The sequence below is a fragment of the Dioscorea cayenensis genome, chromosome 15 (genome assembly GCF_009730915.1).
Source record: "Dioscorea cayenensis subsp. rotundata cultivar TDr96_F1 chromosome 15, TDr96_F1_v2_PseudoChromosome.rev07_lg8_w22 25.fasta, whole genome shotgun sequence".
Taxonomy (NCBI): Eukaryota; Viridiplantae; Streptophyta; class Magnoliopsida; order Dioscoreales; family Dioscoreaceae; genus Dioscorea; species Dioscorea cayenensis.
Window position 1 is genome coordinate 20,022,309 of NC_052485.1, and position 14,131 is coordinate 20,036,439.

Genomic DNA, 14,131 nt, shown 5'->3' on the forward strand with positions numbered 1-14,131 from the left:
CTTTGTATTTTAAGGTTTCTATTTTTCTTTCAGTGGTGTTCTTTTTCGTTTTACTTGTTATGTTTCCCTTTTCTCTTGTTTTTTTTTTCTTTTTTAATAAACTTTTCCTTTTAAATAAAATCAGCCCCCTGGGGTTCTTTTTAAAATAAAAAATAAATAAAATTAAATTTAAAAAAAAAAAAACAACAACAACTTTGCAAAGAAACCATTTGTGAGGCAACTAACTACATGGAGATGAGCATTGGTATAATTGAAGTGCTCTTTTGGGGTGTTTTTTTTTGTGTGTTGTTCATTATTCACTTTGGATATTTTCAAAATGCTTACTATGATTTTTTGTATTTCAAAATATTTTCTATCATCAATTATCACGATATTTTAAAACTCAACAAAAAAAAAAAAGGCATTTGAAACAAATTATTAGTTCTCATGGGAAAATCAAATGAACACAACAGATTAGCCTCAAAATAAGAAACAATGCACTATACAAAGTGCTCAACTACGAAGCAAACAAGTGATTATACAAATCATCAAAGATTGATCATGATACAAAGCTCCTCTGACTGCAAATGTGAGAATATGAGATTATACACACAATATTTTGTTTACGAACAATGTAGAGAATGGAGAATCAATGGAGCACGTTGATGAAGATGACTACTGGCACAGTGATCATAAGCCGATGGTTGGTTTTCAGAGAGCCTGATAACCCGAATTTAAGAATTAATGATATCGTGATAGACTTAGCTTTCAGCGTTATTCAGTTCCTGGCTCACCAGTGTGTTCAGTTGGTGTCGAACTGGTGTACAAAAGTTCAGCACCAACACACTTACTCATTGAGGTGAGACCAGGATACTACTGTTGGTCTCTGCATCATCAGGTGTGTCACAACAAGAGTGATCATCATCTTTTGCGCCAGATTCAAATCTTTGTCGTCGTTCAACAGCTTCATGCACTCTTCGATTGAAGTCTTCATCCGTGCTTGCCAGCATGTACCGCAGCTTAAAGTTTATTCTGTTTGACACCAGGATCTTGTGCCTCGGAATTATCCTTCCCTCTAGGGAATAACTAAAAAACCTGCAAATACTTGATGTTTCAGTTTCATGCCAGGAGAAGAAATTGGCCACATTGTATTATTGAATTACGGGGTTATTGTTGTCGTGGACTACCCATGCGCAACAAAGTTGAAGTTCTATAACAGAAACAGGTAGTTTTATATTTAAAGAAAAGGGAATATACAAAGAGGGCCTAAGATAGGCATGTATATACTATGAGGACAGCTCAAGATGAAGAAATTTATATCCCTTAAAATCATGGTTTTCAAAGTGAACAACCATTTGTTGACTACTTGAATCACCTTGCAATATTAAGCACATTTCCAAACCTCTAGTCAACCGTGTTATAAGATCTGCCTCATGGACACCTCTAAGAAATAGAATGTGGGACAATGTGTAATGTTAAAAAGTTACATTGGAAACTCAATAAGATCAAAGGCCTAAAAGTACAAAATCAGTTACATTACCTAGAAAAGTTAATTCAGAAACTCAATAAGATCCAGCAAAAGTTTAAAAAGTATAAAATCCATTACATTAACTAGAAAAGTTACCTTGGAAACTCAATAAGATCACGCAAAGGCCTAACCATAGTTCTTCGCAAGTATATATATTTAGGACGAAGGATATCCAAGTTGTATCTAAGTAGCATTGGAAAGTCAGCGATCATTGCACCTAGGGGACGAAGACGAATTCCCAATGATAGGAAATACTTCACATTAACATCCAGCTTTTTTGTGATACTGCAGCCCACAAGTGGTGGGTCTAATGCAATAACCTTGCCAATATCTTCCTTTGTAACACCAGCTTTTGTCATCAAGAAAATAACCTGCAAATTTTGGAAAGCTTCTAGTAAACCAAAAGGAAAAATAAATAAATAATAAAAACAAAAAAGGCAATGAACACAGTTGACCAAAGGAAGCAGATTAAGTTTGTGCGTGTGTGTGTCCACATGCATGCAACTGAAACTTGAAACATCGTGATTGAATACAATGTGGAAAACTATTCAACTTAATGTATGTGAGCCAAACAAAGAAGTTGATCAAGCATAGGTCCAACCTTTGCATTGGCTTTGGTTTGAAGCCAAATTGAAAACAACATCCTCCCCTTCTATCCCACTTCCTTACTTAAGCCTAAAGCTTTTTCAAGGAAAAAAGGAAAACCATGTGTGCGGAAGTCCAACATTCTCCCTCTAGGTGAACCTTCAATATTTGCTTAGAAGTAGACTAGTCTAAATATTTAAATTAACAGAGTTCACTTGCGATGAGGAACAAAAATGCAAGCCATTGAACAATTATATGCATAACAAGTCTTTTCCAAGTGTTGTAACTCAGGAATAAATGCAACATGCATTTGTAAACTTCTTCATAAAATGGTACATTCTTGTGCAATTCTACATACATAATTTGAGATCCACTATTCTAGAGAGCGTGGCCCTAAGTTCAAGTCTAGGAAACTATCAGCATCTTCACAGGCTACTATTTTTAACCTCTTCATTGTTAACAAAAAGCTCTAATTATAAAGGTTCACCATTTACATGTTGAAAGGAAAAAGAATTACAACAAAATTCAATTGACTAAATAACCTAATTAACTATTGCAACATATTTGACACATCATGATGTTGATACCAAGTAGAGGGCTCAACTCAATATAAGAACTAATCAATTAATTCTCATATCATTGATTATTTAACTTGTGCTACAAAAAGACAATCCAGGGATTAAAATATGAATATAAATGAAGGGAAGAGGAAAGATAGGGGGTAGATAAATAAGCAAAGTCTTGAATATTGTTTAGTATATTTTATTCAGCTTTTAAAAGCCCCTGTACTCATGCAATCAAGAATACCAATTTTGAACGCGTACAGATACAATGATAGAAACCTCACAAGGTTACCAGCATTATGGTTTGGTACTTGAGAGATCAGAACATACCACAGGGCGAATTTTCTTGTAAAGGCTATATGTTAGCAAGGCTGGGAACTTCACAAGGACACCACCAATGGCTTCTTCTTTGATACCTATATCTTGCAAAAATCGAACCTATACATAAAAAAAATAAAATAAAAAGAATTACACCAGCAAACTCAATAATTATTTGTCCCAGGAAAGGACATGTGAGCATCAGCATCTTGATGATATATTGTGATCTTTACACAATACAACGATCTGGAAGGCAACAATCGAACTCAAATGATGAGCCAAAATCATAAAAGAAAAACCTTTCCCCATAAAAGATTATTTGGGGTCAGAATCAGAAAAACTAATCAGTGAACAATATAGGATGTACCTTTGGAGCAATCATAGTCTCTATATTGACACAGAAAATCACAGGCCTCACTAATAGCATTCTCCTCATGCCATCTCGACGAATACCAAGGTAATATAAGTACTTCACAAGTGGCTTCCACCTTTCCTCAATGCTGCAGGCCATTAGCTGTGGCTTAAAGGCCAATAGCCGTCCAACATCCTCAGTTGTTAAGCCAAACTCCTTAAGATAATTAACCTAGAATAGCAAGCCATGCCTTATTTTTAAGAACCACTCAAGCAATGACTAGACATATTTTTCCAAACAACAACTTTCAATAGAATAAAACTCAAAAAGTAAATATCTTGGGTTATTTTAGGTAAATAAAATCTAAGTTTGCCTAATACAGAAAGATAATAACTTAGGTTTTGAGAAAATGTATACTTTTTTTTAGTATGAAGTTGTACCAACCAGGACAATAGTCCATTTTTGCTAAGCTAGGTATAGCATCAATTTGCAATCAATAGTTACAAAACAAACAAGCATTTGATGATTTGTACATAACACAAAACCTGCAGTGAAAGATAAGGAAGAAAGAAAAAGGCAATGTTATCCTCTTGAGTATATCTTCTTTTCATCGCCTCTTCCTCCCTGCTCACATAACCTTCCTCTTTTTCATCCTGACTCTATAGTCTCAACATCAAGTCATTATTATTCATTGTTGTGAAATGAAGAAGATTTATTCAAACTAGTTAAACTTGAACAACAAAATCGAAATGAGCTTGTCTTAAAGTGCATGAGAACATATAGAATGGGAGTGCTAGGGAACTTTATAATCTACGGTCTATGATAGGTCTTGTCTGAGCTAAGTTGAAGCCACAAAGTCAATGCCAAAATTTTTGAGACTTTGAGGTAACTAAAGCAGTCCCCTAAGTTATATCTCATATGAACAATGTTCCTGGTCACTTCAATGTGTAAAGGTGTGTGCCTGTTTCTTAATCTAATGCTATAAAAAAAAATTTATTGTTTATGTCCACGAACTGATATCCAATGATTACTTCCAGAGAATAGCATTTCTTATATATAAAAAAACAGATGAATAGCAAAGATAATAAATGAATAACTACCACATAGATTTAAGGACAACCTTACAAGTTACAATAGTAAGTTAGAAATAATAAACTCCTAAATTAAGAAGCAGCATTTTCCGATTGCAATTCAGGAGATATCAGGCAAAATGCAGAATGTCAAAATTTAATTGATCATAATAAAACAAAAAACAATAAACCTACATGTCAGTGCAATTCATATCTCAACAAAAATAAGTGGAAATCCGATGCACAGATGGTTTAGCTTCAAACATATAGAAGAAAGGAAAAAAAAAAAGGATGCAATGTTAATTCAAGCAGATAATGAGCTCAAGATTAATAAGGAGAGAACACCTTACTATGCATTTCCTCTATACTATAGTACCCCAATGCCCTAGGATAATCAAACACCATTGTGCCAAAGTCATTATCACTCATGCCCATGTCCAAATAAAACCTCACTCGGATCTTCAACTCATCCATCGTCATACCAAGCAATTGTGGGCACCGACTAACCACATAACCAATCCATTCCTTCCTCACCCTTTTCTTCTCAAGAAAATTAACAATCTCTTCCAACTCTTCCAAATTGCGTTCCCAAATGGGGCCAGCCTTTGTAACCACACCACCAAGACACATCCCCTTTACATAGATTGATTTCAACCACTCCACAAGTTCCCTCACTGGCTCAAGGTCTCCTGAACTCATGCACAAAAGCTTCCCTATTTGCGGGTATGTCATTGAATTATGCTTCAACCATCTGAATCCCCGCAAAGCTTCATTAGAATTGGAATTCGCTATCAAGAAAACAAATGAAAGAACTCAAGGTGTTTACTTGACAAGCGCGACAACTCCAGAGTCCTGGATGTACTTCTTTGCGCGAGCATTGAACGAGAGGTGCGCAAGCTCAGGGTTTTCCTTCATGGCCGCTGCGCCGATCACCACACGATCAACAAAACCGGGGAGCTTTGACACAAGATTATCAGAGTACCTGATACTAAGCTTTCCAGCTCGCAAGGCGAACTTTAGGGTTTCGGCAGCAACCCCACGGCGAACCTCGAGGGCCTGCTTCAGGGTACGGTCATTGCCAGACAGAACTCTCCGAAGGTCAGGAGGCGGCCCAAGGCGCTGGGTATCCGGACGATCAATGGCGCCGGGGAACCTAGGGATTCTTCGGGTCGCAAGCGACACCTCCTCGATCACCTTCTTCTTGATAAGGTCCTCCTCCGTTTCTTGGCAGCCATGGGAGTTGGTCCTCGGTTTGGTTTGGGAATCTGGATCAAGGATGAGGAGTTGGTTTTGCCGCCGAGAAAGGGGATGGATTTCGAGCTCCGGCGTTGGAGATGGCGTAATGGCGTTGGGATCAACGGCGCAGGTGACGGCGAAAACCCGTCGCCTCCAAGCGAAGAAGGGATTGGGATTAGGGTTAGGGTTTGAGAGGAGGGCAACGTTGGAGGAGAAGCAGAGCATTGGACGGAGTTGGAGCTCTCTCAATCCAATGCTGGTCGAACGCGAGAGGAAGAGGATATGAGATATTTTGTTAACGTTAAAGAGATGTTTTAAAACCCGGGTTGATCCAGCCGGCTCAACCCAATTGAACCGGACCCGACCAAAAAATCGGATCAGATTATATAAAAACCTCATGGTACATTGTTGACCCAATTAACTCAGCCGAGTATCCGGTGAACCCGTCAATCCGGCCCTGTCAAACTGAGTCAACCCAATTCTATTATTATATATTTAAAATTAAAACTTTAAATAATAAATATTTAAATATAAGGAGTTTATGTATAAAATTTGCTACAAATCAAAATTTTTTATTTATAAATTTTATTTATTAGATTGTATTGTGAAACTTAAATGCTTGTATTGTGTTACGTTTTATTTAATATTATATTGTATTTTGTTTGAATTTGTATTTAGAATATTAAATTAATATTTAAAAATTATATGAACTTTTGTACTAATTTTTTTTAGATATTAGTAATTTATAATATATTTATTTTTTATATTTATATATAATTAAATTTATAAAAATATATATTATTTTATGACCGAGTCAACTCGGTTCAACCATTGACCCATGACCCGGAAGCTTTCTCAGGTCATTCCCCGAGTCGGATTTTAAAACATTGTGTTAAAACCCTTGAAGGACCTTTTTGTAAATAATCAATCAAATTTTAGGGGGTTTTGTGATTAGTTGTTACTTTTTGAAAATTTTGTTGGACCTTACTGTAATTGGTGAGATTTAAGTCCTAAATACATGACCATATTATAAATATTAATCAAATTGGGGGTCATTCTGAAAAATTGTCCTTTTTTTTTTTAATTTTGAAGGAATTTTGTTGGTTTATTTTTTTTTAAATGGAAAATCTTAGATTGGGTTAAGTCATCTCAATATTTAATACATGCAGTAAATTAGGGGGAGGATCAAATCACTCCTTGCTTATATTACACAAGGATCCATCCTTGGCTAATTGGTACGCTGCTTTGTTTGTTGTTCTTCGAATGAAACTTAGTTGGGTATTCGTAAATGATTGAAAAAACATAGAGCAATCATGCTCTATAATAGCTTTTAGTGAACCTTGAGAAGCCCTTGTGGACTTAATGTCCAGTACTAACTCCTGTAAATCTGTTTCAATATCAATATTGTCTCATCCATTTCTTTGCAACCACTGAAGAGTTCCCCTGAGGGTTAAGGCTTTGGCTAACATTGAGTACGTTGTGAATGGAATGAGACCTTACGTTGCACCTCTAGAAAATCCATTGTTGTCTGGTAGCACAGCACCAAAGAAAGCTAGTTGCTGAGAGTTATTAATTGCTGCATCTGCATTACATTTCATACGGCCAGGTGATGGTTTACACCATAATTGTTATCTGTTACTTGAAGCTGTTGCCAAATCTAAATATTGTATAACTTTGTATTGCACAAGGAACACATTAGCATGGTGAGCGATATTGACTGGAGTTGAGCACATGCTTCTCCAAAGAGCATTGTTGCAGTTATTTCATAGACTCCAGCAAAGCATTGCCACTTGTTCCCTTTGCATGTGTGATGAGTGAGATATTAGCTGACTCCACCCTTCCAATGTGTCCATGGCTTCTTGTAGATATCTATCAAGGTTCATTGCACGCCAAGCTTCTTTGAAGAAATTGAACCAAATCAAAATATGTAGTGTTGTTTCTTCATTTATATTGCACACTGGCCAATGAATTTCATTGATGATATGACAATGAAATAGCTTGGATTTAGTAGGTAATATGTTCTGAAGAGTCCTCCAAAGAAATGATTTGATTTTCGGGGGAACTTTCAAGCTCCAACAGTCCTTCCATTCTAATGAAGAAGACATTCCTTCAGTTTGAAAGTTCATCGCCACTTGGTATCCACTCTTAACTGAATAACACCTTGATGATGTGAATCGACATCCTCTATGATCCTCAATGGATCTTAATGAGAGTGGAATTTGTTTGATAACTTACACTTCCCTTTTATTAAAGGGACTGTACAGTAAATTTTCATCCCAAACTCTAGTTGGTTAGATAATTAGATCCTTCACTAAAATATCTTCAAACCCAATTGGTGGAGGAGTTTGGATTTTATTGTTGTCCTCTGTGGGTAGCCATGCATCATGCCATACTTTAATTTTTGCCTCGTTCCCCACACACCATATTAAACCTTCATTCAATATAGGACGAGATGCCAAAATGCTTCTCTAGATGAAACTTGGTTTGCTGCCACAACATGCAAGCAAAAATTCAGAAGAAGGGAAGTACATTGTCTTGTATATAGTGGCTACCAAAGATTCTAAATTCTAGAGAAAACGCTGATAAGTACTTGTGTATAAGTATTATTAAGTATACATTTTTTGCATTGAGCATCACTTTTATCAGATTTTATGTCTCATTCGTGTGTATATGTGTTCTTTTGTGCATTTAGGTTTGTGGAGACAAGTTTGGAAAAAAGAGAGCAAAAATAGATCATGGATGCAATTTTTGAGGAAACTCTTGTATCAAATAAGGATCAAGGCACAAGTTGTGCTTATAGACATATGGGGGTGTGTTAACCTCTAAAACGTTCAAGTGAATACACAAATTGGAGGTGCACAAAGACAGTCACACCCATATATTCCGACTTATATAACATTGTCAAGAGCTTCATCAATGTGTTAGAAAGTGAAGATGAGACATAATTTACCCTATGGATGTGTGCCCAATTATGCTCCTCGATGAAGAAATTAAAGTCGGGAGTACTGTAGCGAAAGTATTGTAGTAGTTTATTGTAGCAAATTATTGTAGTAGTTACTATTCATAGCGCGCAGGAAATGAGAAGTCTGGAAATCCACATTGCCGTGTGGAAATTTCACACGCCCGTGTGGATGCCCAATTTCAGTCCTTTAAATACTGCTTTGCAAGTTTGTTTTAGAAATCTTCTTCCTATCTTTTGTCTATCTTTTGGGGAGAGTGCGGCTAGGGTTTGGAGAGGTTTTTGCTAGGATTTTGGAACGTTTCTATGGCATTTGACATCAATTTTCTTCGGAGGAGAGTTATTGGGGGAGCTTCCAACGACTTGGATTCGGCGGGGTGTGCCCTAGGCTTGACGAACAAGTTTTTGGAGAAGACGAGAGGCTCTTGAAGACCATTGACACGGACGACAAGGGGGTTATCTCTATGGATTGCTTGCACTTAATTTTGGTTTCATCTTTGACTTTGTATTGCTCCATGAAGAGCTAAACCTCTAGTGGGTGCTTGGACTTGTAAACCCTAGGATGATTTTGTTTCATTGACTTCTATTATGTTTTTTTAATTGATGTTTTAATTGAGTTTCAATCTTGTGTGTTTATTGATTTAATTTTCCCTTAGAGTGACACTAGGGTTAAGAATCTATCTAGGTAACCCTTTTAAAGGGTGACAACTTCACTTGGGTTAGACTTAGCAAGATTGAAGAGGGTTGAGAGGATGAGTCGAGAGGTAACAAAATGTCCCCTTTCCCCCACGAGTGATTTATCCTACCTCCATGTTCCAAGAGTTTTTTGCAATCATAATAGAGTGAAGTGCTAAGAAACCTTTTCCACTGGGGCTTAGTTGCGTGAGTGACAGAGTGAAGTGTTGATTTATCCTTATTGCTGAGGCTTAATTGTGGTAGAGATCTTTCGCCTGGGCCAAAGGGTTAGATCTAAATTAGGGAATGGGTTTATCACTTGGAGTCTCTAGAACCTCAAGCAATCCCACACAGTTTGAGGCGTTAAGAGTATCCCTTTCCGCCAAGACATAGTGTAGAGGATTAGTCACGGTTGACCTTAAGTTTGGGACCGTGTGTCTTTGGATTTCCATGACTTATTAAACTTCAATTAGGAGGCATAATATTGGTCTTGCACTTGAAATAATAGTTCGAGGGTGTGCATTGTCCGAGTACCCCATTTTACCATCGATTACCTCTCTTTATTCCTCTTGCTTTCTCTTTTCTCTTTTTTACTTTTATTTGCATTGATATTTTGAATCAACATCACAAATTGGTTTTCACTCTAGCTAAATAGCAATACTTTTTGTTTCTGAGCATCTATTCCCTGTGGATTCGACCACCTACCCACCCGGGTATTTTATTACTCTGACGACTCGTGCACTTACAATACACACATGCAAGGTTTGTGTCAAACGCCAGGCCTGCTTAGCTAACAAAGCCAAATTAAATTGGTGCAAGCTTCGAAATCCAAGCCCTCCTTGGTTCTTAGGTTTTTCCAGACGATGCCATGCACACCATGTTACCCCCGATGGACCATAATTCTTTTTTCCCCACCAGAACTTGTTTAGAATTATTTCAATCTCCCTACATACATTCTTTGGCAAAAGGAAGAGGCCCATCATGTAGATAAGGATAGTCTGCACCACAGATTTAAGCAAAACTTCTTTTCCAGAAAATGAAAATCGTTTTCGTCTCCAGCTCTGAACTTTCGACCAAACTTTGTCAATGATCGACTTGAAGAACTTTCTTCTGTTGCTACCAAGCACTGTCGGAAGGCCCAAGTATCTCCCTTGTTTAACTACCCTTTGAACACCAAGCAATCTACTTAGTGCATCTTGTATAGCCGAACCCACATTGCTGCTGAAGGAGATCATAGACTTTCTAAGAATAATTCGCTAGACGGAAGCTTCTTCATAAACCTTAAGACATTTCCTAACACAACCTCCTTCCGCCAAATTTGCTTTGAAAAAACAAAAAGAATTATCTGCAAATAGGAGATGAGGGATAGTTGGTGCTTGTCTAGCAATTTTGTAACCATGGATTCGGTCCATTCACTCGGCTTACTGCAATAGGCTAATGAGACCCTCTGCACAAATAAGAAATAAGTACGGGGATATATGATCTCCTTGATGAAGCCCCCTCGTAGGTCTTATAATGTCAGTCACTTCATTATTCACCTTGACTTTATATTGTATTGTTGTTACACATTCCATGATTAAGCTGATACATTGTTCAGCAAATCCTAACTCTTCCATAATGAACTTAAGGATCGAAACCCCATTCAATCCTATCATAGGCTTTACTCATATCAATTTTCATTGCTGCATACCTGATTCGGCCTCTATATTTATTTTTCATAGAGTGTAGGATTTTATGCACTAACATAACATTATCATTCATTGCTATGCTTGGCAGAAAAGCTGCCTGCTTGTCTAAAATCACCAAACCCATCACCCTTTTTAACCTGTTTGCGAGTACCTTTGACATGCACTTGTACACGACATTGCACAACGAAATGGGTTGGAACTCTTCAACTCGTTCTAGACTTCTCTATTTGGGAATAAGTGTCACTAATGTGGAGTTCACATCCTTGGAATTTTGCATGTTCAAAGACATTACAAACAAAATTTGGAGATGTCTTAGCCAATAATATCCCAATTTTTCTAATAAAATCATGGGTTGAACCCATTTGGGCCAGATGTCGTGTTTGCCTCCATTGAGAATAAAGCTGTTTTGATCTCCTCAGAAGTAAACTCAGCTAGTAACCTTGTATTCTAGTCTGTAAAAATTTTCTTGACAACAACTCTTCTAAACTTTTCCAGATAGCTACCCTCCGTAGTGAAGAGCATGTTAAAGTAATCATAAACATGATTCCTCAAATGATCAACGTCCTCTATCCATCTATTTGTGTTTCCCTTCTTTTGATGCATGCTGCTTGGTGAAAGAAACGAGTATTTCTATCTCCATCTTTGAGCCAGTGGATCTTCGCTCTTTGACTCCAATAGGTTTGTTGTTGCTTCATAAGTAAAGCCAGTCTCTGAGAGGATGCATTATATAAGAAAACTGAATTGCCATCTCTTTTATCCTTATATCTTTTCATGGTTGTTCTGCATCTACCTAATTGGTTCTTGAAGTTGTCACGTTGGTTGTGGCCCTAGTTTGAAAGTGCTTGGCTACACACAGCCAATCTCTGAGGAACCTCTAGAGTTTCACCATCCGACCAACTCTTTTTTATCATCTCTAGGCATTCTTCATCTAAGAGCTATGCATTCTCAAATTTAAACACATTGGCAAAAACTGGAGAATGATCTTCCAACGATACCTTAAGCACCGAGTGATCCAATCTACCTGAAAGGATATTAGAAACCCATGCTTGAGGGAAGAGTTGTAACCAAGTTTGAGAGATAAAGACCCTGTTTAGTTTTTTCTTGAATCCAATGATTAGTACCCATGCTTCTCTCCCTGGTGAATCTAGAACCATACATTGGTAATTTAATTAGGTTGCAATCAAAGATAACTTCTTTGAAGCTTGCCATCAATGAGACCAAAGGATCCTTGCCACCTTGCTTCTTTGACGCCTTGAGGATTTGGTTGAAATCTCCCATGCATAACCATGGGAGTGTATTAGAAGAGTGTAACTGTCTCATAAATCTCCATGACTCCTATCGCTGAGCTCTCTCCGAGTTGCCATAGAGTCCTGTGAGCCTCCATAAAGTTTTCTTCTCATCCCTAACTTGAGCGTCAATATGGAAGCGCAAATAGTTAAGCAAGCAAATTTCAATCTTATCTCTCCACATAAGAGCCAACCCTCCCCTTGAATTCAGATTATCCACACAAAATAAAGATTGAAAATTCAACAAACTCTTAATAAAATCTACCCTACTTCTACAAATCTTAGCTTCCAATAAAAAGATACATGTGGGCTTGTGAGTGGACACCAGGTCCTTAAGTTCACAGACTGTAGAAGGGTTGCCCAACCCTCTACAATTCCAACTTAGAAGCTTCATTGGTAGGGGTGGACCTGAGAATCAGGACCCACCCTTGAAACTATCAGTATTGCTCCATCTTGCTTCTCCTCCAGGAGAGTTCTAGGCCTTCAATTCATATAAATTGGCATTTCATGCATCTCCGTGCCTGGTATCTCCTGTCTTTTCCTCTTGATATTATCCATCTTGGAATGAGGCATATGTATGTTTGGTATCTTAGACGAGGGAATCCCGGTCTTGGAATTAGCACTGCTTCTTGTTTGATCACAGGTACTAACTAGTTGCATAGATCCCATACGTGGCATTTCGTGGGATGTTGTACCAGCTTGCATGTGAGAATTTGTCTCCAGGGGCCTTTTTTGTCTCTTGAATGTTGAACATGAATGAATGCCTTCCAGTCTAGTCACTACTGATCTGACCTAGCTCTTCCCTCAGCCAATTATTGTTCAATACTGCAATAGTGTTTCACCAACATAGAGCTTGGAGATCTGTTGAGTAAGACCTTGGTGCCATCTTATCCTTCGTCTAAAAGAAAGCATGGTTGCCATACTCTGTATGTCTAATAATCCCACAAGGAACCTCTCATACTTAAGAGATGCATGCACCCATTGGCTGGTCAGGAGTTTGAGCTTAACTCTATGCCTTGACGGTCTGGTGATGACCACCTCGACTCTAATGTGGAGGAATTCCTTACATTCCCCATTTGCATCATTTCCTTCACAGCTGATGAAATGCCCCAAGGCGTTTCTGATCTGAATGCAGACTTCCTCATTTTGAAAACCAAAGGGAATATTGTACAATTGAATCTAGAAGGCTGCATCATTCAAGGTAACCATTGTTGGGTTCTTTCTCATTCAAAGCTCCTTCCAAACTAAGAGTTTCCCATCAAAGGTCCAAGGCCCAGCTTCTGTAATGCTCTTAAATTTGAACTCGTGGAAGAAACAAAATAGGAAAAGATTATGTCTGACTGAGGAAATGTACACTCCCTTCAACGGTCTCCATACATTTGCTAAAGTACATTTCATAGCATTAAGATTCACACCTTTGTCAGCAATAAACCGACCTACCATAACCCAAGAGTTTTTCTCTTCAGGCAGTTGCTTTGAAGGTGTATTGATCACTACCTCCACATCATCATCTTCATCTTCAATGTGCATCTGCATATATTAATCCACCAAAGGATTAGAGCTGGACAAAACCATAATTTGCAGGCATGACAACGAATACAACAATCCACGCTTTCGTCTTTATGGTTCATTAGCATCAAAACTCATCAGCAGGATGAGGAAACAAAAAAAATCACAACAAACTAGGTGTAAAAAAAAAGCCACCTGCAAATGGTTAAATTCTGTATGCAATGTTATTAAAAAAAAAGTAGCATTTTTCCCCAAAATTTTGATGGACCTTACTATAAATTATTAAAAAATTTAGCCAGAATTGGATTTATGTTTTTTTTACTAACAAATGTTTCTTCTTTTTTTCCTCATATGCATAAATTTTGAACAACAAAATTAATAAA

General features: G+C 37.5%; 1 protein-coding gene across 1 annotated transcript; it reads right to left on the reverse strand.

Moving 5' to 3' along the window:
* Positions 1-465: 465 nt before the first annotated feature.
* On the reverse strand, positions 466-5,898 carry LOC120277385 (transcription termination factor MTERF2, chloroplastic). Its single transcript, XM_039284206.1, has 6 exons — positions 5,222-5,898; positions 4,741-5,146; positions 3,341-3,556; positions 2,986-3,093; positions 1,604-1,878; positions 466-1,074 (listed from the first exon to the last, which is right to left on the reverse strand). The coding sequence occupies exons 1-6, from the start codon at positions 5,854-5,856 to the stop codon at positions 831-833; spliced, it is 1,884 nt and encodes a 627-aa protein (XP_039140140.1). The 5' UTR covers positions 5,857-5,898; the 3' UTR covers positions 466-830.
* Between the last annotated feature and the right edge of the window lie 8,233 nt (positions 5,899-14,131).

Bases quoted from the DNA above. Each gene is read 5' to 3' on its own strand.
- LOC120277385 (XM_039284206.1), bottom strand. From the start codon at position 5,856: ATGCTCTGCTTCTCCTCCAACGTTGCCCTCCTCTCAAACCCTAACCCT. The intron at 3,557-4,740 runs GTGTTCTCTCCT...TTGCTATTCTAG, and splicing joins TAGAGGAAATGCATAGTAAG to GTTAATTATCTTAAGGAGTT. The intron at 1,075-1,603 runs GTAACTTTTCTA...AAGTATTTGCAG, and splicing joins GATCTTATTGAGTTTCCAAG to GTTTTTTAGTTATTCCCTAG.